At 41.0% G+C, this 22,309-nt stretch overlaps 2 protein-coding genes and 1 long non-coding RNA gene across 4 annotated transcripts; 2 read left to right on the plus strand and 1 right to left on the minus strand.

Annotated features, from left to right (window-relative positions):
* Positions 1-3,162: 3,162 nt before the first annotated feature.
* On the plus strand, positions 3,163-8,063 carry myoz1a (myozenin 1a). The gene is made up of 6 exons (XM_070977373.1): positions 3,163-3,342; positions 5,197-5,283; positions 5,971-6,158; positions 6,652-6,934; positions 7,020-7,182; positions 7,263-8,063. Exons 2-6 carry the CDS (start codon positions 5,199-5,201, stop codon positions 7,495-7,497), a joined length of 954 nt encoding a protein of 317 aa, XP_070833474.1. The 5' UTR covers positions 3,163-3,342; positions 5,197-5,198; the 3' UTR covers positions 7,498-8,063.
* On the minus strand, positions 5,967-9,086 carry LOC139341070 (uncharacterized). The gene is made up of 3 exons (XR_011602992.1): positions 8,686-9,086; positions 7,250-7,491; positions 5,967-6,153 (listed from the first exon to the last, which is right to left on the minus strand). It is a non-coding gene; the product is annotated as an uncharacterized lncRNA (long non-coding RNA).
* hhat (hedgehog acyltransferase) lies at positions 8,616-21,793 on the plus strand. Of its 2 annotated transcripts, XM_070977371.1 has the most exons (12): positions 8,616-8,787; positions 9,358-9,506; positions 9,604-9,668; positions 9,875-9,988; positions 10,086-10,280; positions 11,187-11,399; positions 11,665-11,842; positions 12,241-12,391; positions 14,140-14,175; positions 16,668-16,869; positions 17,345-17,489; positions 21,368-21,793. In XM_070977371.1, exons 2-12 carry the CDS (start codon positions 9,386-9,388, stop codon positions 21,451-21,453), a joined length of 1,506 nt encoding a protein of 501 aa, XP_070833472.1. In that variant the 5' UTR covers positions 8,616-8,787; positions 9,358-9,385; the 3' UTR covers positions 21,454-21,793. The 2 variants fall into 2 exon arrangements, with proteins under 2 accessions (XP_070833472.1, XP_070833473.1); XM_070977372.1 differs by lacking the exon at positions 8,616-8,787 and having other exon boundaries at positions 9,332-9,506.
* The last annotated feature ends 516 nt before the right edge of the window (positions 21,794-22,309 follow it).

The raw sequence follows: 22,309 nt of genomic DNA on the forward strand, positions 1-22,309 counted from the left end.
CATGTGCATACATACAAGCAATTCTAGGCTTTGCCACAAGAGGGTGAAAGAGATTCAGAGGTTTTTTTTAAAGTGGATAGACAGACAGATACTGAATTGCAGGGATGTGGCACGGTAGTAAGAGAGACTACCGTTAACAGATAAATCACAGTATCCATCTTTCAGTGGCTAAATGACCGCACAACAACAAATGTTTACCTTTTCACTTTTAGACATTATCTACACAGTGGCAAAGCACTTAAAAGGTAACAAAAAAAAAAAAAAAAAAATCAGCCTGGCAAATATATGCACATTCTCCCAGTGCTGCATTTAAGAATCATCCAGTCAAGCAGCAGTGAGTGCAAATAAATAAATCATGGCACTGCTGCTGAAAATATCTGCATTTTAATCTACATTCATAATCAACTAAATGAGTGAAAAGTCATCTCTATCATTTCACAGATCTGTGTTTTTAACCCTCTGTTTTGGGAAGTTAGGAATTATTATTAGTGTAAAGTGATGGAGTCAACCGATCTGGGTTAGACCTCGTATAGGGCCATAGAGGCCGGTCATATCTTGGGAACATTTTTTTTTCCCCTCTTGTCTACATGACCATTTGTCACTGAGTGGTGCTGTGCTCTGCGTTCTCCTCTCTACTCCACACTCTGAGTGTGCAATTAGGAGGGCATTTTGTTGCCAGCTCTACACTCACAGGGTGCCTATATATAGGGCTGTTAACATCCAAAATAGATGACATTAATAGAGGAAACGACATTTCGCCAGGACACTACTGTAATTAAGAATTTACTTAATTTAACAGCCTAAAAAAGATTTTAAAAAAAGGCTTCTCAGCTTCTGGAAAGTTTCTATTTCAAGGTGTAATGAAAACACCATGTACAGTAGTCCCTATGGTACTGTGTACGAAATCATATAATCATTTCCAGTAACAGAAATAGAAAGCATCTAATTCATCAGATGATCTAATTCTTCACTTATCTTGTGCAATGTTACTCTGACCCTTAATCTCTCCCTCTTTCTCTTTACCCTAATATTTGGTCAGAACTCCATTTGACAATAAACTCATTGTCCCAGAGAGTGGAGACATTAGTGTCTCTGGGGGCATGCAAGGTTGTGGAAGAGGTGTGACAAAAATGTTGCTCACATGAAGAAATTTAAAAAAAAAGTGGAACTATTTTAGAAAAATTATAATAATCATCATTTTACAAAAAACTCCATACCTTTAAAACAATATAGAAACAGGCAGATTAGATTAAAACAAATATGTGAAAGAATTAAAAGAGAAGCTCACAGAATAAAACCATAATAAACAGACAAATAAAATCCACCTGAGAAGGCCTATGTACAGTAAGCGAGTTGAACGACATGATTTGAGGGACAACACAGCGGGTCCAACATCAAGCGCGTTGCTCCGGAGACAACAGGGAACCAGACAGCATAGGATGGATCGCCTTTTCCCTTTCTGTAAGACCCCATGTGGTCAGAAGCAAGATTGAAACTCTTTCACTCACTGACTGTGTGATGATAGGAAACTTTCTCTACACAATGTTTGAAGATGGGCCTAAGATTACTGAGTACTGCGGGGTCAAGACCTGTTATTTTAAGAAGAGGCTGCACAAGAGCATGCTTAACATGAGGCAGAGCTGAGCCAAATAACTTTTTTTTTTACAGACAAAACCTCTGATGTTGGGTAATTGCCCAGATGACATATTGTGGATCAGTAAATTCGGTTTTGCATTTAAATAGAAGAACTACACTTAATCTCTGGCTATTTTCATTGTCTGCTCCAGAGCCCGAGACCACAACGACCAGACCAACTTTCAGAGAGAGCTCTCTGTGGTGCCTGCAGCTCATTGAGGACCCACTGGATTATGTTGCATTAATGTTTAACTTCTGATCATGTTCTCAGAAATATGAGAATGTGAAACCATGCAAAACTTCAGTAGAACTCGCTAAACTTTTTGATCAACAGCCTCATTAACCTTACACATAATGATGGCAACAATGACGATGAAAAACAGTATCAGTGCAGTCTCTCGCTGCTCCTGTCCCAACTTGTTTGAAACGTGTTGCAGGCCTCAAATTCAAAATAAGCACATGGTCAAACATTGAATATATTGTCTTTGTTAGTTTGTTGTTGCTGCTGTTTTCAACTGAGTATACGTATGTCAAAAAGGACTGAGAAATGACCACATTCTATTTAATTTATGTTTTATACTGCATCCCAGCTTTTCTTTTTTAATCAGGGTTGCATAATAAATAAAGTAAAAAAACAACAATGTAATAAAAAGGAAGGCTTTATTTTTCCACCATAATTTGAAACAACATTTAGAACCATCATGTCTCAGAAATAATGCAGATGTTTTAAAATTTAGATTTGGGACAATGGTGCTGGGGGGTTGCAGTGAGGGACTTGTGGACTTGTGGCTTCATCCTGGCGACCACATTGGATTTTGGACAAAAAAGTTTTCAATCACTTTATTTCATGCTGCAGTTTAGTTTTTGGAAAGTTCTTAAAATAAAGAGAATCACAAAGGATACTGCAGGACAAAATATGTGTAGTCTTTCAGTGATTATTGGCCTTGGACGCCCTCCAGTACTTTGACAAGTGCTTGCACAAGCTGTTGACCATGCAAACGCTTGAGTATCTGACAGTTCTGTCTCCACATGCCCATCATGTCCAGTCACATGATGCTTCAGAGAAACTGAAAATGTGACAATCTAGTGTCACGTTAGAGTAATGTAGGGGGTAAAAGAGCTAACACTCACTCTGAAACACTGACATGGCCTTAATATACACACATGTACTTAACCTTAAACTTTTACAGTGCACCTGTGCATACTCCCTCACTCTGCTCTGCTCTCTGTGTACCCCAAACACACCCCAGAGTCCTTTGAGGTTATCTTATAGCTGAAGTCTGTTCCCATCGTTCTTTGCTACTAAATATAGTCTTCTGAACCATCTGTGAAAATGATTTTGTTCCCTTAATATCCCCATCAGCACTTTCAGCTGGCCAACAGAGACTTCTCCCCCCGACTTAACCCCCCCATCCCGAATCCCTATTCATACTCCTAACCTCACCCTCCTCCTCCTCCTCCTCCTCCTCCTGTCTTGACACCAACACTGCTGCCACCCACAACCCCAACCCTCTGGAAGATCTGCCATCTGAGTGTAGGGTGGGTTTTGCACTTCCCGGGACCTCGGTCCAGCCATACGTAGGGTCAGAGGCACTGAGGGATTTGTAAACCTGTGATCGAGATCACCAGCATTGAGCCATTGGTCTCCTCCTCTCTGTTTGGCATTTATAGATCTGTCTCTCCTCCCAGGATTACAACAAAAGCCCGGTGAGTGGATCTGCATCCCATCGGTGTGCTTTGTTCTACTAATCAACCACAGCTTGAATTTAAATTCTGGCTACTGCAAAAACTGGGAGAGGGACGAACAGATGTGCAACAATAAGAGGTTCAGTGGCTTTTGCAGCTCATCCCAGGGAAAAGAATAACGGAAGACGACGTCAACAACTGAGCACAACCAACTGCTTTGCCTTTGATGAGTTTGCTTTTGATTCTACCAACCATTAAAGTAAAATGGCTCTGGGAGTCACTTTGCTGCTTTTAGATTTTCTCGGTACGCCTTAAAACGAGCAAAGGAATGGATGAATGTGCTGACCATCCCTCTCTGTGGGCGTTGCAGAGATTTTATATGGTGTTCCCAAAGTCTGACAGGGGAGTGGTAAATTTGAGCACAAGGGGTCACTAAGCTTGTAGTTATTTAAGGCAATTAAAACAGTGTCCAAAAACCCCCTTGTGAACATCCACAACTACTACGGATCACACTCATGTTTCGAGAGAGCTTCAAACATACACTAAGAATTGTTTTCTGGGGGTGTGTATTGTGTCCTTAAGAGTTGTGTGAAGCCCATTTGATAGTTGGATGACGCCATTACACGTCGCTAAAATGTCTTGGCTGGAAGTGGCTTTTAAAAATAGCTGCAGTGGGTTGAGTTACAGCCAGTAGATGTGATGTGATGTTTTGCCACTTGACTAGGCCTTAAAGAAACTGTTGAGAGCTGAAGGTGTTATTATGAGTATAGGAAGACAAAAACAATGTCAAATAAACATATAAGATACTGTAAGAAGCAGATTCATATCCCAGGAAATCTGGTTGTTAGTGTTAATATGCTTCAACAGTGAGTGGCATCTCGACATATGAGGAAAGAATTACTCCCACTTCCCCTGCGTTCATGTTCCCATGCGAGCTGCAGATTGGGGAATATGATCAGATCCTATTTTATGATCCTGAGGCTTTCACTTTTGATGCAATAGAATAACATCTGAATGCAGTGATCACCAGTTTCTGCTTGAACTCCACTTCTGTTTATGTTCCTTATTATTATTTATGAGTCTGTGTACAGATCTTGTGTGCCCAAACAAAACTGAAACACACATCAAGCTATATGTTTCCTTTGGCGCAGACATCTGTTTCACTGGGGAATGTGGGGAATCCGAGGGCAATGACATCCCCTTTGAACTTGAAAAATGAGCAGGGCCCATGTTGTCTGTCTGTGTGATACATTCAGGCCAGGGTTGACTTTCAGGGGTTGCTGATGGCTGTAGGTGTTGACGGTGAACCGTGATCTTGAGAAGTTGGTGGGATATTATTGCAAAGCAGTCTGTTCAAGTGTCTTTCAATTGTATGAAATGTACTGTATCTTCAAGCTGAAGCAAAAACACTCTCCTCAGTGTATTTCAACCTTAGTCTGAACCTGCAGCTATGCAGATTTAGAGTCACATTACTGCCAATTAATTCTTTTGAATAGGAACAATCTTATGTGAAATATAATAATATAACTCATGATGATCAAAGTTTGTTTGTTCCTCAATTTAGTGCATTGAAAACATTGTTTGGTTTGGTTTTTTGGTTTTAGTTTCTTTTTTTGATTTAGTTTCATTTTGTAGAAAATATTCTGACATAGAAACAATGTTATTTATAATACATTTATATCTTAACAACAAAATATATTTGGCAGAAGCTTTGACATTACTTTGATTTGTGTCTTGAAAGAAAGAGGTTCACTTTCGTTACCTATATCACTGCTGAATATGCTGGAAAAAAGCATGTTTGGCTTCAAATTCTTCATATATGTTTGTAACCCTTACAAACAATAAATAACATTGTGTTCTCTCCTGAACCTCCAGACATGCCTCTGGGAACACCTGCCCCCCTAAACAAGCGGAAAAAGCTCGCCAAGATCGTAACTGACCTATCACATATCACTCAGGATGGTAAGGCTGGAATGAAATTGCATGAATATAGCTCTTTCATATAAAGACAGGATACATAAATAGATGAATGGCAAGTGATAGGAACTGCAAAAGCAAATTTCATTATCATAAATCATCAAAATAGATACTCTGGGTTGACTTTGTTTAGTTAAAAGAATTAATGTATTTTGCCCAATCCACATATTGTACATTTTAACCACTGACGATCACTAAGTGTCATCACAGGTGTGGAAAATGAAGTTGTGAAGTACGAAACTTTAGTCACATTATTCAAGACAAACACATATATATAAATGCACAGAGACAGAAAATGAGGAAATATTGTGGTTATAAAACATTTAAACATCTGTTACCCTCAAGATTGCGATCATAAATATGTCACTATAACAACCCATCATCAGACAAGATTGATTACTCATTGATTTAAGTCTTTTGTGCTTCTTTTCTAGTTTTTCTCTTTGGCATGTCACTACAGTGATTCCCAATCCTTGACAAACAAAGCATCTTTGTCCATGAAGACAAATCTTTCTGACAGTTGTGGTGAAACATATCAGTGAATATATCAGTAAAACGTCCCTTCAATTAAGTGTGAAAGATTTCAATCTTGAAGATTTTCAGTAACATTTTGTTTCCACATTAAGGCTTTTTAAAATGTAACGCTCATTTGATCGAATGTCCCTTACCTAGAGTATGAGTCGGAGCCAGAGGCATCTGAGTTCGACCTGGGAACAAAGATCAGGACCCCCAAAGACATCATGTTGGAGGAGCTTTCCCTGCAGAAGAACCGAGGCTCCAAGATGTTCAAGATGAGGCAGCAGAGAGTGGATAAGTTCGTCTACGAGAACAACCCCGACATCTTCAGCAGTGAGTCTATGGTGAGAGCATAGTTCATGGAGAAAACAAAACCCAGTCACTTTTTTCTAACTTAAAACTTTGCTCAAAAGTTAATGATACAATACCTGAAATTCAAAAACCCTGAAACACCTCCAAATTTCATGGAGGCAATGTGGCAGTCTGACAAAATTGATTTATTCCTGTCACTTTACAATCCTTAATCTATCCTCATTAATCACCAATTTTAATTCCTATAATAACCATTTGAAAGAAACATAGCAATAAGATTATAGGCTGTAAATTTACTTGATTCTTTAAATTTTAAGCCACCTGGAACAATGATGTTTGAACCCTTTGCCTTAGATCATTACTGATCAATCAAACCAGATGGATTAGAGTTTTGTAATTGTCTGAAAAAGTCAAATGCCTTTAATACACACTCATGACTCAGTGTGCTCACTAACACTTGGCAGGTGTTAACCTCATGAAGAAGAGACATTGTTTACTACATTATACTGATCATATTTCTTTCAGGACAACCTCCAGAAGTTTGTTCCATCTCTGGGTGGTCAGATGGGAGGTCAGATTATAAATGTTGGTGGGCATTTTGTTAGCAAAGAGGCTGGACAGCTGCACTTTGTAGGACTACATGCCGGAGGAGGGGCCCCTGTGCCTCCTCCAAAGCCTGGAAGCAAAGGTGCAGGAGCAGGTGGAGCAGGAGGAGCAGGAGGAGCAGGAGGTGCAGGAGGACTGGGTGGTGGCGACCATGGGAAAGGTGGAAAAGGAGAAGGAGCGAGTGAGTGGTCCCCACTCAAAGGTTGGTGTAATTTTTTTGTGTAATTTTAATTTCTAAGTCCAGTCAAGTGAGCCATATGCTCTACTCATGGATGCTTCCTTCATAGGAGGTGGAAGCGATGACACTAAGAAGCATATGCATGTGAGGACGTACGTGTCGCCATGGGAGAAGGCAATGAAGGGTGATGAAAATCTGATAGCCACTCTGAAAACTGCAATGCCTGCTCCCATTGAGAGAAAGGATTTTCCCAAGTGGAAAAGCTTCAACAGGTACTTCCCTCTAGGCCTGACTTTGGAGGTGCTATGGGACAAACAGGGGCTTTAATAACCCTCTCACCTTGCTCTGCTAGGTGTGCAGTGCCCTTCGGCGGCTTTGAGAAGGCCAACCAGTTCCTGAAATTCCAGCTGCCAGAAACTGAGGCGACCAAAGAGGAGCCTGAACCAGCTGTGGTGTACCAGCAGGACATCAGCTGCCGGCCTTCCTTCAACCGCACTCCTATTGGCTGGGTGGGCAGCAGTGAGCCCAGCAGCATTCATATGGAGACGGATGCTGTGCCCTTCGATGGAGAGACCGACGAGCTGTGAAAAAATATTAATACTGTGATTGCACTCACTGTGCTCAGACACATACACACACGCAAGCATGAATGCATGTATACACATTAACATGCACACACACAAGCTTACAATTTACTGTTATATTGATGAATTTGAGTCTCTCAGTGTGGATAACTGAACGTGTACATGAATTATGGTCATGTCCTTATTTTGCTCTAGATTTGGTTGTAAGGCTAAGAAAAAAGCTTTAGATGTGATGGGGAGATGAAACATCAAACATTTAATTGTTAAGTTCATAAGATGAGTTTAAACACTCCTTTAATTTGTTGGAAGAGTTGGTGAGAAGTTGCAGGTTTTGTCAATGACTTAAGAATGAATCACATATGAAGGACAAATTTATGTAATGTTACTGTTTTGCGCACTATCCTGTTGTCAATTTGTTACCATATTTGTTATTTCCCAGTGCCTTTTTTGTTGTTAAAATTCTCTTATCTGTTGTTGAGACATGAAAACCTAGAAACCTGTCTCATTTAGGATGCATGCATAGTCAGTTGCTGATCCATTGACCTACTGTACCAACACAGTTTCGCCACAATAAATCCTTTCAAACTGTAACAGTCCTCTTGTAGAGTGATTAAAATGTCAAGAGAAAATAATTTTGTGTGTGTGAAAATAATTACAGATTAAATTGTCAAGATTCACATACATTTCCATATACAATGCAACGTTTCAGCAATCTTCTCAGGGCATGAAGAGATCTTAAAAAGAGCAAAATGTATTTATAGTATCAAAAGTAAAAGTAAAGTGTTAATTATTCAATTGAATCGTGGGATTTTTATTATTGATGTATTACTGTGTCTGCGGCACTAATGTTTTAGGTGTGTGAGGTGGAGCTCATTTTATCCAGTCAGTCAGTGTCATTGAATGCATCATGTTTAAGTTGATCGTGTTTTGTTTGAAAAGTCTTGATCTACGAAGTAACAATAGAGTTCAGATAAAGAAGAACAGAGTAGCATAAAATGAAAGTAATTCATTACAGTGAAATAACTGTGTTAATGTCCTCTTCGGGCTAAAATCCTAACTCCACCAAGCACAGGAGGTTCTCCGAGCATGAACTGACGAGCCACTCCAGCACAGTTGGGGGCGGCCATGTTCTTAAAAGTTGCTTGCTAGACATCATGAATGAAACGGGGATGAAGAAGAAGAATTCATTACCTTTGAATGTTGGTACTAGCGTTATATCCCTGCGGTCCAGGTCCTATCGGACAGTGCAGTCCACTGTTTACATCGTAATGGACACCAGCACAGTATTATTAGGTAACACTGCAACTTTTTCAGGTGATTAGCTAACGTTAGCTAACCACTATTCGAGTAGGATAGCTTACGGAAGTTTTCGGCAGACCTAACTGTGGAATTTTAACATGGCCAAATAAACAGGAAAACTTGTAACGTTACACGCCGATTTGGTATTAATAGTCTCGTCGATGTCACAAATGCCAAGACGATGCTAATTAACCTTAACGTTGACTGGTTTGGTGAGAGTAGCTAACATCGGGTAAACGTTACTTTCCCCGTCTGGTCTAACTACGTCATCGTCAGCAGCCTCTGGGCGCAGTGTTACCTAGCAACGACAGTGATTTGCTATGCTATTTGCTAACGGTTTGACACAATCTCACGATGCTAACTTCAGTAATTAGGATGAAAATAATACATAATATTAAATTTAGACAAGCCTCCGTTGCCATTCACTGCCTCTGTCAACATCAGCTCACCATTTAGCGGTTTATGAAGTGTGAAAATACGTTTTGAATCCACAATATTGGTGACAAATAAGTCAAATGACTACTGAATCACATTTTTACCGTTAATTGACTCACAATGTTGTAGGTGTACCACAGCACATTGACTCTGCCTGATGACATCTAAACCAAAGGCCCCGCTGGCACCCCTGCCATGGGCAGAGGTCCTGGTTTACTGGGTGCTGTCCTTTGGCTCTCATCTGTATTCTTTCTACCAACTGCACAGGTTCTCCAAAGGTAAGGTAGATAGACAGATATCAGCATGTTGGTTCAATGAATTAAGAAGAAAAGGTAAAGAGAAATTAAGTGTTGTTTTTCCTGTTTTGTACCTCAGAGCATGAAGCAGGATTACAGAAGGAGTTCCACTTGGAAAAAGGCCTTCTGGAGGGGTTTAAAAGGGTAAATTCACTAATGAAAATGCTGGTTAAAACAAAAGCCTTATCTCAATCAACATCATGGTGCATCTCGCTGAAAACACAGTTTGTTGTGTCCACAGTCCTACGTACAAATAAGGGCCCTGAACATATTTTGACCATTCAAACCCTCTTGTCAGCAGCCTTTCAGTGTGTTTTAAAGTCCGTGCTGAAGTTAGTTGTTTTTGTCAGGACCCATCAGACTTTGAGTGGAGTTTCTGGACTGAGTGGGCCAAGAAGTCTTTGCTGTGGACTCTGATCGGTCATGGTGTGGTATCAAGATTGACCAGCATCTTTTACCCCAAGGTAGGAAGGGGCTGGTAGCTACAGTACTGCTGAGTGGAATATTGCTCTTAGGTGTGAGATGTTTTAATCCAACACATTTTTGATGTTTTGTCATCAGCTTAGGGTGCCAGCACTCACGGTATACGGCCTCTTGGCAGCCTGCAGTGTGCTGGGGATTAAAGGTGTGAGCGTGCTGCTGGTACATTTGGGCCTGTCCTTTTCAGTGGCCCGACTGCGAATGCCTGCTCTGTCATGGGCCTGTAACCTGCTGCTGCTCTCCACGCTTCACATCCAACCGCTTCAAAAGATCCAGGTGGGTTGTATCACCTGGAATATGCATGTTTCTCATTTTTGGAGGGGATGTCTTTATCGAGTGAGAACTATGTTGCTCGGTAAAGAGACACATTTGAAAAGTTTTCTGGTTTGTACATTTGAATCTGTTGCGGCACCACAAGATAAATGTAATGTAAAAATATTTGAAAGTAGCTACCAGAAAGGAAGGAGACATACTAAAAGACCTCATACTCTCAAAAATGAAAGAATAACCACAGCAATGTGAGATTTTACCAGATTGCCATTTCTTTAATGCAACACGATGATAAAATTAATTAATTACAGACCAAATAACATATTGAAATTCAGTTTCAATGAGTTTAAGAACTCAATTCCATTCATTTCTAAATGGATTGGTTATTATGGGTGCTGCCTCTTAGTATTTCACTACATTTAGGGTATAACTTTACCTGATGTAAAGGCACCTTTTAACTGCGCAGCATCTGACACATCGAGCATGGTTACAGCCAGACAACTCTGCTCCAGTCGTAATGGTTAGAAGTTTTGAATTTAGTAATTGAAGAATCTGACAGACCTTTGCATAGTTTTATAAATCTACCTCTTTCCCTCCTGTGCTCGCCCTCCGCACACACGTGTATAGTTGAGCTCCATTTTGAAGCCCGACGTCAAGCGCAGTGATGATCCGGATACAGTTAAACAGACCTCATTAAAAAGACATCTTAGGCATATGTTTATTAGTATGTGTTGACATGTTTTCTTAATCAGTTGATTAAATCTGCTGTAATCTGCAGGTGTTCTCATTTGGATCTGTGTCACATCTTAAATAAAAGCTTTTCTGACTTAAGCGTCAAACTGTCAAGATTAACATAAGGGTTCCTCATGAATGTGTCCTGAATATAATTGGCCTTCCCTCTGTTTCACACAGAGAGGCTGGTATCAGACAGAGGAGGAGTACTATCTGCTACTCTTCAGTGTTGCTGTCTGCGGTCTACGCTTCATCAGCTTCAGCCTGGAGCACTGCTGGTGCCCTCTCGACATGGGTGTGGTTGTGCAGCTCTGTTGGTTGTTTTCATACACCTTCTATCATCCCTTCTTCTACAACGGACCCATTATCACATACAAAGACTATTTTGAGCAGGTAAGGGAGCCTATAAGGCCAACTGCTGGATTAAACTGCAGTTTAATCGAAATGGCCTCTTTCGTTTTGTAGTGGAGGGCTGTTTATAGCATTGAATTTGGATAAATAGTTACCATTTATTGATTGGTCACTGCTGCATCTTTTATTACGCCTGCATTTTTCATTCCCAACTTTGCTGCATATTTTTATAACCTGGTATTTATTCTTCTGGCGTTCTTCTGATTCAGCCGGCCACTCTTAACAACATGCTCACTTTCTGCTGCAGATGCGGAGGCCTGCTGAGGAGAGTGACAGGGACGAATCTGCTCTTAGTTACCTGGTGCTCAGATCAGGACGGATCCTCCTATGGTGGTGCATTGCGGAATACATGATCCATGTCATGTACATGCACTCCATCCAGTCTAATGAGACATACTTAGAAATCCTTCCTCCTTGGGCCTTGGGTAAGTCTTCATACTGTGTGTGTTTTTGGACTCTCACACAGTATAAGATTGAGTTACAGCTTTAATATTTCCTTGCCGCTTCAGAAACATGCTGAATGTGTTTTCAAGATGCAGAATTTAAAAAAACATGCTGCCCCCAAAGGATTTAGCTGGTTCGAACACAACATCAGATATGCTGATTAAGGACTCACTCATTAGGCTTGATTCATAATCCAGTCATCATGATCTGTGGTGTGGTTTTGTTTATATTTTAATAAAATGACAGAATTGGTGTCTGTCTGGTATTTGGTATTTACTTGATTTCTAACAGAAAAAATCTTTTTGGAAAGTAGCAAACTTGTTTCAATCCTTAAATTAAGAAATATTAGTTTAAAAATCTTCCTTTCTGCCTGTCACAGGTGGTCTGGCTCTGGCCCTTGTCCAGTTCTTCTATGTGAAGTATTTGGTGCTGTTTGGCCTTCCATCCATGCTGGCCACTTTGGATAAACTCGTCCCCCCAAGGCTTCCTCGTTGTGTCAGCATCATGTACAGTTTCACAGGGATGTGGAGGTAAGATCATAACAACTCGAGGTAACACCGCCGACATAGACACAGCTTTAACACTTCAGTGACTGGAAACTGTAGCATCCCTGATATCCTTGAGGAAAAGGTAAATTTAAGGTCAAGTGCCTTAAGTGCTTTGGCAATAAGACTGGTCACAGCGAATTGTCTCATCTTCTGTCATTACTGGCAATCAGAGCAACAGGTCACCTCTGCACCAGGGACATTATATCATTCTTTCAAGCTCAAGCTGAAATGGTTTGTTCACTGGGAGCATCACTACATTTACAGGCTGTGTGTTGTTTGTGTTTTCTTGACGAAAAACTGGTTAGAAGCACCATTACCAAGACAACAGAGTAAATCATGAAAGAAAACTGAATAGAAGTTAGAAATGTGTTTTCAAAGGGATCTGACAAATGCAGCTATCAGTATACATATAACACCAACCAGCGTAATCGCATAAAAGAGAATTTGACTTTATTTTTCAAGTTAAGCCAGTGAACAGACAGACAGACAGACAGACACACACACACACACACACACACACACACACACACACACACACACACACACACACACACACACACACAGTCTTGTCTCCATCATTACATAGACTTCCATTCATTTTCTGGAGGCTAACACACACACCTACCTCGGCAAAGACTGGACATTATAGAAGAAAATATGCTGATTGCTGCATTTATTAAGCTCACTTCACACTTTAGGTACAAAGCAGAGGAAAAGACTATGCCCGGTTTAGGCTGAAGGGGTCACAATTGCTCAAGTTAACGAACACACACATTGCAGTGCCTCTTACACAGGGATAAATCAGCTTAATCTGCAGGATTTCAAATAGAAAAAGGCCAAAGTTTCCACTGCTGTGAAAAATATGTCAGGACATTGAAGTTTATGCAGTGGTGAATATTGTTGTCAAATGTGTTTATCATTTAGCTCTGAGATCCTCCAGGATACACACCACTTCTGGCATCTGATTACCAAGTATTCAGTCTAATGCAGCACTCATTAAATCCTCCCTTCATGACGATTATAATCAGTTTGTTAAAACTGCTTTAGTGTGTTGATTCAAATGAGAATATTATTACCTTCATGAAGGTAGGATTTATTGTAGGAGTGTTGTATTAGACTGCATGAGTTTTAGTTAAGTGCATCTAATACACCACTGAGTGTATGAATAAGGTTGAGACAGAACAGACATGAAATTAAATGCAAACCTCATAATATATGATTAAAAAAAGCAAATCTGCTTTACTAACAAGTAGAGTATCACAGTGTTTTATATCACTTCCTCATAGTTAAACTGCTCTGTTCCTAAGTGTAAACGGAGTAAAACAACGAGAAAACGCCCTCTGAATTTAGAGCACATGTAGCTGAGATGGAAAACTGCATGTTTGGCTGTGCAATAAAAATGCACCGGCTGTAGACGAGATTGACCAATGTGCTGACACCGATGCACTCCAATCCCAGCCGGCGTGTGCTGAGCTCGCCAATGTTGACTACATTGATGGAATGCATAAAGCTGTCCACGCACATCATTGACGAAACGGCCCCAGTTTATAGGCAGGGTGGAAAAAAAACCTAAATCTAATCTCCTCAGTGACAGAGACACACACATGCATCATACGTACTGCACATGCCTCAGTTTATGTGAAGCCCAGTGCTCAGGTGTTTCTTACTCAGTGCTATATTATTATGTAAATTTGTGACTCAGATATGCTTTTTTCTTTGCTCACTCTCAGGCACTTTGACGAGGGTCTGTATCGATGGCTCATCAGGTAAGAGGCACTTCATGAGCGGTGGATGGACTAATTCAGATGTTAATGCTTACTAAAACTGTGAAATGTCAACTAAATCAAATAACCACTCTTATATTAGAATGTGTTTCTATCTAATCTATGTTTCTGCCTGTCCTGTCTTATATATCTAAGCTATGTTTTCTGTCTTCATACCTATATATTTATATATCTTTACATAGTATCTATCTATAGATTTCATTGCCTGATATTTGCATGTGTTTAATCATACTGTATCTGTTATTTATTGCACACTTGCTGTAAAGACTCACTTCCTGCAGGGCATTGAACTTGAATTACCCACAAAAAAGGTGCCATTCTCCAGCTGCCTGCCAGCATGCTTCATCATAATAGACAAGGATACTGCATTTGCATGTAGGCTTTCTCATGATTATGAGGTTGCATGTTGTTGGTGAATAGTTCTTCTGTTGTGTTGCTGTTCCCGCACCCTGGAGAAATGCCTCTTTGTTTAATATGTGCATATGTAATGGAAGCATTATGTGTTCGCTCACTTGTACTTTGGACAACGCACATTATTAGTTTGTCTGCTTTTAATGATGCACACTCGGCTGAATGCAGCCTATTGGGGGTTTATGGTCCGCTTGCTAGACGTGTTTTGCTACGTTAAGGCAACACCACATTTGCACAGTTGTCAGAAAAGACGCAGTGATATTCTGTGAAAGGGTCCCCTCGTCATGGTTTTTGTTTGCTAATTACTTGTTGTGTTGACTGTTTGACGTTTGACACGTACATCTGCTTTCTAGACGTTAAAGACGAGTTCAGAGAGGAGTATGGCTCATGAGATGGTTAAAGTGGCTCCAATTAATTTACTAAAGATCCTCGGATTTAAATTACAAATGCAAGTTTCCATTTTAATCCGTGCCCATTGGAAATGGTTTTCTCCTGCTTAATGGCATCGCTTGCAATTCTCCTGCTGCAGATGCAAAATGATACCGACGACACAATGCCCCGACGTTCCTCCCCGTGAAAGTGCTTTTAAAGAGGTTTTAATGCAGTTCTGAAATTCTGTTGAAATTGTCTGAAGAGCGCTAGATGAGTGTGTAGGTGTTAAATGATGTGCTCTGCATGGCTCACTGACACCTCGTCTCCCTGGGCAGCTAAGTGGCTCATTCTTCGCCATTCCATTACGCTTTTCCTGTCTGTTTCCACCGTGTCTCAGGTTCTCTGTTATCGGCCAACAAAAAGCTCTTACCAGCTGTTTGATTGAGTTATTACAGCTATGTATGAGAGGGAGCGTTTGAGTCCAGATCCTGGGGAAAATTAGTTGTAAATATTAAGTGGGGGCATGGATAGGGTCAGGGGGCGCGGTGGTCAGCATTTAACATCTGATGTGTCTCCATAAGAGCACAGTAACCAACCATATTAATTGTCAGTGTCAGCCTAGAAAGCTTGTGTGCATGTTGTTTGCACCATCTGCTTTCAGTATCCAGGCGTTATACAACACACTGATTATTCAAGGTATTATTTTATGTCTAAAAATGATCATATTTTGATTAACATCTGTTTTGAATCCATCCACATCTAAATGATTTAAAACGACAGATAGGTGCTCAGTATGTTTAGGCATTCAGTTTGCTTCTGCTCTAACACTCAGGTTCCTCTCCATCTGTTCTCGTACCTACTTTCATCCTCCTGTATGGCCAAGCTGGCCACTCTATTTAAGGCTCAGAAAATGCTGGCTCATCTTTCAGGAACATTGATTAGCCACAGGGTGGCTGAGATAATTAGTTCCCAGCACAGCACCGCTACACAGAACGTGATGTTTGTTTCTAAGTGTGTTGGAGTGATGTAGCATGTTGAGACTGTCGGTACCTCTGGGACAGACGAGGTTCTCACAGTATCTGAGATCATTTGTCTTCACGGCGTGCACCACTTTCTTCACTGATTGGTGGGATATTATTCTCAGCAAGTGTGCTATCACACGAAGTGTTAGCTGAAAAATGTACTTTGTATCCTCGATGTTTACACCAAAATGTTGAAATCAGACCATAGCCAACCGAACCTAGAGGGTAGAGTCAGCTCCAGTAATGAAAAAAAAAAAAGCCAAATTGTTGTAGAAAGTGGGTTAAACGTGTGTCAGGGGTTTGGTGTGAATCACAGAAATCACTTTGGAATCATTAACCCAGTTGCAGAATTATTAACAGCTCAGACGGATTGATATTCCCTGGAGTGCTTCTGTTTTTGCACTGGACGTCAGAACAACATTTATTTGATTAAAAATCAATGAATGAGACATGATAATTAATGTGGCAGGCAGAACAGTTCATTGGTGCGTTGTGGTGCATTTTCAGCCTCCCTTTGTTTCATATCAGCACTCTTTACTGGCTGCAGTTCATCTGTGTCCTGCCCTCATTTATTTACTGTTTTCCTTCTGTTGGGAAGGTTATAATCTACTTTTAAAGAATTATATTAACCCTGATTGCACTTGATCATGTTATGTGCTCATATTCCAGATACATCTATGTGCCACTGGGAGGTTCACGGCACGGCCATCTTTACAAAATGTTGTCCACTGGCCTTGCATTCGGATTCGTCTGCCTCTGGCATGGCGGCCATGACTACTTACAGTACTGGGCCCTGATGAACTGGGCTGGAGTTCTGGTGGAAAATGGCCTGAAGTCTCTTTTAGCCTCATCCTTTATTCACTCCATTGTTGTAAGTGAGATATCCAGTAAAAACATCAGGGTAAATGAGATTAAAATTGTATATGGGCATAATTCCGCTTAGTTAAGATGTATGGACATGATGGCGTCCTGGCTGTAGTTAGAAATAAAGGGGTCATGTAATCTGATTTAATAAGAGCTAATGCCTGGAGCTGCTACAGTAAGTACAGATAGGAATAGGAGACAAACTGGTTGGACCTTGTCACATCTAATTGGCGTTTACAGTTAACAGCGAATACTAATGTGAGTAAAAGTCAATTTCCAATACATTAACAGTAGAGACATTCAGGCCATTCTTGCTTCTTTGGCCTCCAGCTTTTGGGAACAGATATTTCTGAAGTGTGATGACATACTGTGTAATCCTCCTAGTTTACAGTCACACAGTTCATTAGTACCAGGTGCTCTTCTGCTCTTTGTTTGTCAGAGTTATGCTGAAAATCTCTTGTGTTCATTTGCTGTTTCTCCAGGAGCAGAATTTGTCTGTGGCAATGGAAAGGCGCTGCATTGCTCTCCTCTCTGCCTTCTCCACTGCCATGCTCATCCTCTCTAATCTGGTGTTCCTCGGGGGGATACATGTTGGCAGAATCTTCTGGAAGCGTGTCTTCATTCAAGGTAAATTACCTTCCACAACACTCGCTCACTAGGATCCGCGCGTGCCTTTTTATTTTGCAGGATTGTTTCTGCTGGCATTTATAAATTTGTTTGGGGAGAATCTGTCAAGTGGTCTTGTAATTTGACAGCTTAGTTGCATTGCAGGACATTTCGCATTCTCCTCCAGAGGTGACAGCGGCTAAAGATAGTGCCGTATGTCTAAAGTGACAGTCAGAGAGAGGCCCACTCACATAGGCGGAAAATAAAATCATAAATAAAATATGATAAAATGATTGAAAATGCTGCTGTTCTGTAGGTCTGTATATCTAGCAGTATTTCAGTGGATGCAGAGGGGCTGGTTATACTGGAGCATTTTATGCATCTGCATGGGCAAACTCCCCCAAACAGACATCTGCCTCATAGTTGTGCCAGTTCCTGTTTTGCTCTCTGTGTCTTTATTTGGCTCATTTGGTACCTAAAGCAAGCTGGCAGGCCCTCCTGAAGTGTTTCTACTCATGATAAGCAGTCCGAGCGGCACTCGCCGCTGGGCTGGGCACAGAGTCAGCGCTGAGAGCTCAGCTCGGTTCTGATACGTCATCGTGTAATTTATTAACAAGAACTGCTCATTAATGCTGAAATGAAATGCTAATGTCACTAATTTTTAAAGCAGCAGTCATTGTGTTGTTTGGGCCACTCAGGGGCAGCGAAACAAGCTGTAAACACAGCAGTGACATTATCTTGTGAAGTCAGGACTACGGTCTTAGTAAACAGATGGCTATTTACTCATCCAGCAGACACAGATCAACATTAGCGTTTATTTAAAGTTGTGTCTCTACCCACCCCACAAATATCACTCTATCTGTTGCTCTTTCTTTGTCTTCACCGACTCCACCGGCTCTTTAGTGGCTAAATGCTCCACCAGCTAGTCGCTACCTTGGTCTGTCTGCTGTGAGGTGCTGAGCAGGTGGTGTACAGTCTGTTTATCAGAGTTTTTTACTGGAAACACTGATGATGAGAGCTGTACGACTGAATCAAAACAATAAAATTACAGGCTGTAAACCAAAACGATGAGCTGAAAGACGCTAGAATGCCCTGTAGAGCTGAGAAAGGCTGCAGAGTCGGGTGATAATGATCTCTGGGTTCGTCCCTACGAGCGATGCTTTAATTAGACACATTCTGGAATCTAGAGGAATATGAACTGTGAGTCCAGGGTTTGGAAAATCTAAACAATTTGCAACACCAAAGGTAACTCAAGCCCCCTTTCACACATGCACTGATACCGTGGAATCATGTATGTGTCAGTTGGCCTGGACGCGAAACTGGCTTCACCCTGCCAGCTCCTCAGTACCAACCCTGTGTAATGTAATGAGAACGTGTGAATAGAGCAGGTCTTTGTTGACGTGCACCTGCTTTGTGCTCTTTTCTGCTTGCCTCTATATTGTTTTCCACTCTTTCACTGACGCAGATACGTAAAAATACACGTACTAATAGTCATCATTATGGATTAGAAATAAGACATTATAAAAATAACACTGCTCAGACTCTTTTCAGTCACCAGTTCAGCTTTGCGACAGTAGGAAATTGTTGGAAGTCTGGCAGGCTCCCAGCAATTTGTGCGTAACATTATGCTTCTTCTAGCACTCCTAACCCCTTTCCCACACGCAGCACTGTAGACTTGGTGTAAATAAGTTAACAGCAACCTAAAAATAAGAACAGTGTGTTTGAAAATACCATTTCTGCTGTGAATTATTCAGAATAAGAACCAGAAACTAAACTGAGAATCTCAGTTTGCTTCCATGGTGATTCATTTGGACCATTAAAAAACTAAAAATAAAGATGCCACTGCCTGACGCTGCCTTAGAATCTGTAAATAGGCCGTTGAACAAACCTTTTAATAATTGTGTTGCTTTCACTGAGTGCTTGTGTTTCTATACTGTAAACTGAAACACTGTACAATAATAATGCGTCCAGCAGAAAACCTGTTTCTTGTGTCGGCACAATAAACCACAGAGGGAGAGCTGTGGTTCGCTTCATTAACATAAGATCAATGTTTTTAAAGCAGCTTGTCTGGGATTTTTCCTGCAGCAGACAGTCACATAATTGTAATGTGACCTCTCTAATAAGAAACAAATTCCTAATCACACTCTGTCTGTAGTCATATAAGTTGACTGAGGATGAATGAAGTGTGCTCACAGGGAGAATGCTAACATTATTTATGTCATCATATGCTAATATCATTACATCTGTGCATATATGTATCACGTATCCTGTGCAACATATATAGATATAGATACATTAGATACATAGATAGATATATGTGTGTGTTTTACTTTTGGCAATATTTCTTATTTTTTTACTCTTACCTTATCTTAACATGATGATGTTTTACCGGTTTAGCTGTTGTTTAGCATGTCAGCTTGCTAGCATTTGCTAATTAGCGGCAAACACACAAAGTACAGCTGAGGCTGATTGGGATTTCATTAGTTTTGCAGGTATTTAGTCATAAAACAAAGTATTGAACATGTTTAAGGTTTGGCCTGATGATGATGATGATGGCGGCCTGAAGACTGGACCAAAGTGGTGGAGTCATTAGCATCCTTACTGACATGAGCATGGCGACAAAAAGCTCATATTTGCTCATATGCTAACAGATGTGACAGATGAGTTCCTTTCCTGAGAGATGCAGTCCTTCTGATCACTAATCAGCCTCGTATTTAGCTTTGAGTCGCCTCTCTGTAAGTGGCCTTTCACCTCATCTGAACTCGAAGCACTCAGTTAATCAAGTGGCAAAAGAAACTGGTGTAATTACAGCACGGGGTGATTGGAGTAGCATGCAACTGGTGGAAATAGGTTACTCATTTCACTTTTTCCACTCTCCATCTCTTTGCCAGAGCTTAGTAGTTTTCTTTAGAGCCTGGAAGCAACTCTGTTCCTTCCAAAGTAGTATCTGACACACTTGGCTAGTGGTGTGGGCATCCTTTAACTTCTGCTTCTCTCTCTGTTAGTTTGAGTAAAAGCTGGACGACTGGTTGGAGAATATGTTTCACACTGAGGGTGTTAATGAAATTCACATACCTGCGAAGACAGAACGCTGGGACGTCTTGGCACATCTTGGCAAGGCTTGCTTCTGGTGCACGCAGGGCCCTAAAAAGGCTTTGAATGATTAATTTAGATCTTATTAATGCATTTCGAAAGTGCACATGAAACTGGTCCACATTTTGCGTAATGTGATTAAACTAACATTAACGATTACCTGGTGTTTACTGGAAGCATCATCAAAGCTCTTTTTAAAGATAAATGCAAACAGAAAATTATGCTAATTTCCCGCATGTTAAAGTTTTATGTCGTGCATCATCAGAATATGTCTTTTCCGGCCTTCGCCCATGCAACCATTCTCTTCCGCCGACAGGAAACTGACAGTACAGCTGTGCACAAAGCAGCCCGTGTGTATGTGAATTAGATTTTGACATGAATAGGAGAGAATAGACCATTGAAAAGCATTGTGTGTGCAGGTGCAGGTTAGTGAGATAACCTGGAGACAAGCCAGTTGGAGGGGAGGTGCAGACAGCTGTCTTTACCTGCCTGCTCAACCCTCTAAGAAGCAGCTATAAATAGAAAAAGAGAATAACCATAAGACAACTCAGTACAGCAGAGGGAATTGACCAAAGTACTGCAACCGCTACTACCTCCTCTCCAGCTCCTGTAGAAGAATGCAAGTCTTTGTTGTCGTTACTTTGAGACGCTTCAGGACAGAGCAAGTGAGCTGAGTTTAGGTTTAAATCATCAGTATTTGTAGAATAAAAGGAGAAAATAAGTTAAGGACTGAATCTGGAGTGAGTCCACTTTGTAATCCCATTAAAATGAAACAAATGAGTATCCTGTCTTTCTTTTCATTTCAGGCTGGTCTACCGTGGCCCCACCTATGCTAGCTTTCCTCTACTGCTTTGCTCAGATTGGACTTGAGTGGACGTCTCACCCACCATGAGTCACCTTGACTTTGTATCGGAGCGAGAATCTACTGCTACCGGACAATCAGACCGACCTGCTGAGTCCAGAGCCTCGTCCTCACCAGCCAGAGTGTCTGTGGCTAACCTGGCTCGCAGCCACGGAGCCTGTCCAAACCTGGCTGAGGTGCAGCTGAGCGGCCACTTTTCACGACCTGCAAGAGCCGACAGACCTGACTGCAAGCTAAGACTTAAAGGATCAGTGTTGATTCTCTGTAAGGAGACAGTTTCCTGTACTTTGGGCATTTAAGTGCAGGCAAACTGTCATAGAATGAGTGTGAAGTTTTTACCCAATATGCTTCACTGAATTACTGTTACTCTGTAAAAGAAACTGTAAAAGAAAATATGGACCCTGAATAAGTCCTGGTTATATGACTCAGTGAGCTGGAGAAATGCTAACTTCATATTTACCTTCGTCCTCTGTGTAGGCAGAGACGGCTGATCGATGTCATTGTTTCCTCTACAGATGTAATTGGACAGGTAAAGTAGAATGTCACTAATATTAGTAGACGTGTTGCTAAAAAGCTTTGGTGGGACGACACCGCTGCTTTTAATTCAACAGGGTAACAATGGCGGATGACATTTATCCACTGGAATGCAGACGAAAGCTATTTTTTTGAGGCAGGATGTAAAACAAACCCACAAGCTGGAGCTTTTTAATGCGAATGTGTCCATATGTCGCCTCTTACCTCCAAAACGTCAACTTTACAAAGAGTCGTTTGGATTGAAAGCTTCAAGTTTCATGATTCTGAATATCCGTCCATCTTTCTGTGTTACACTGGATATTATGTAGTGAGTCATCACAGTTTCATTGTTCCAGCTGTGTGCATGTCCTCA

The sequence above is a fragment of the Chaetodon trifascialis genome, chromosome 13 (genome assembly GCF_039877785.1).
Source record: "Chaetodon trifascialis isolate fChaTrf1 chromosome 13, fChaTrf1.hap1, whole genome shotgun sequence".
NCBI lineage: Eukaryota > Metazoa > Chordata > Actinopteri > Chaetodontiformes > Chaetodontidae > Chaetodon > Chaetodon trifascialis.

What these genes read in the sequence shown, in the direction of transcription:
- myoz1a (XM_070977373.1), top strand. Translation starts at nt 5,199, where the DNA reads ATGCCTCTGGGAACACCTGCCCCCCTAAACAAGCGGAAAAAGCTCGCC. An exon ending in ATCACATATCACTCAGGATG is followed by an intron (nt 5,284 to 5,970) that starts GTAAGGCTGGAA and finishes TCCCTTACCTAG; the next exon opens with AGTATGAGTCGGAGCCAGAG. An exon ending in TGAGTGGTCCCCACTCAAAG is followed by an intron (nt 6,935 to 7,019) that starts GTTGGTGTAATT and finishes CTTCCTTCATAG; the next exon opens with GAGGTGGAAGCGATGACACT.
- hhat (XM_070977371.1), top strand. Translation starts at nt 9,386, where the DNA reads ATGACATCTAAACCAAAGGCCCCGCTGGCACCCCTGCCATGGGCAGAG. An exon ending in ACTGCACAGGTTCTCCAAAG is followed by an intron (nt 9,507 to 9,603) that starts GTAAGGTAGATA and finishes TTTGTACCTCAG; the next exon opens with AGCATGAAGCAGGATTACAG. An exon ending in AGTTTCACAGGGATGTGGAG is followed by an intron (nt 12,392 to 14,139) that starts GTAAGATCATAA and finishes GCTCACTCTCAG; the next exon opens with GCACTTTGACGAGGGTCTGT.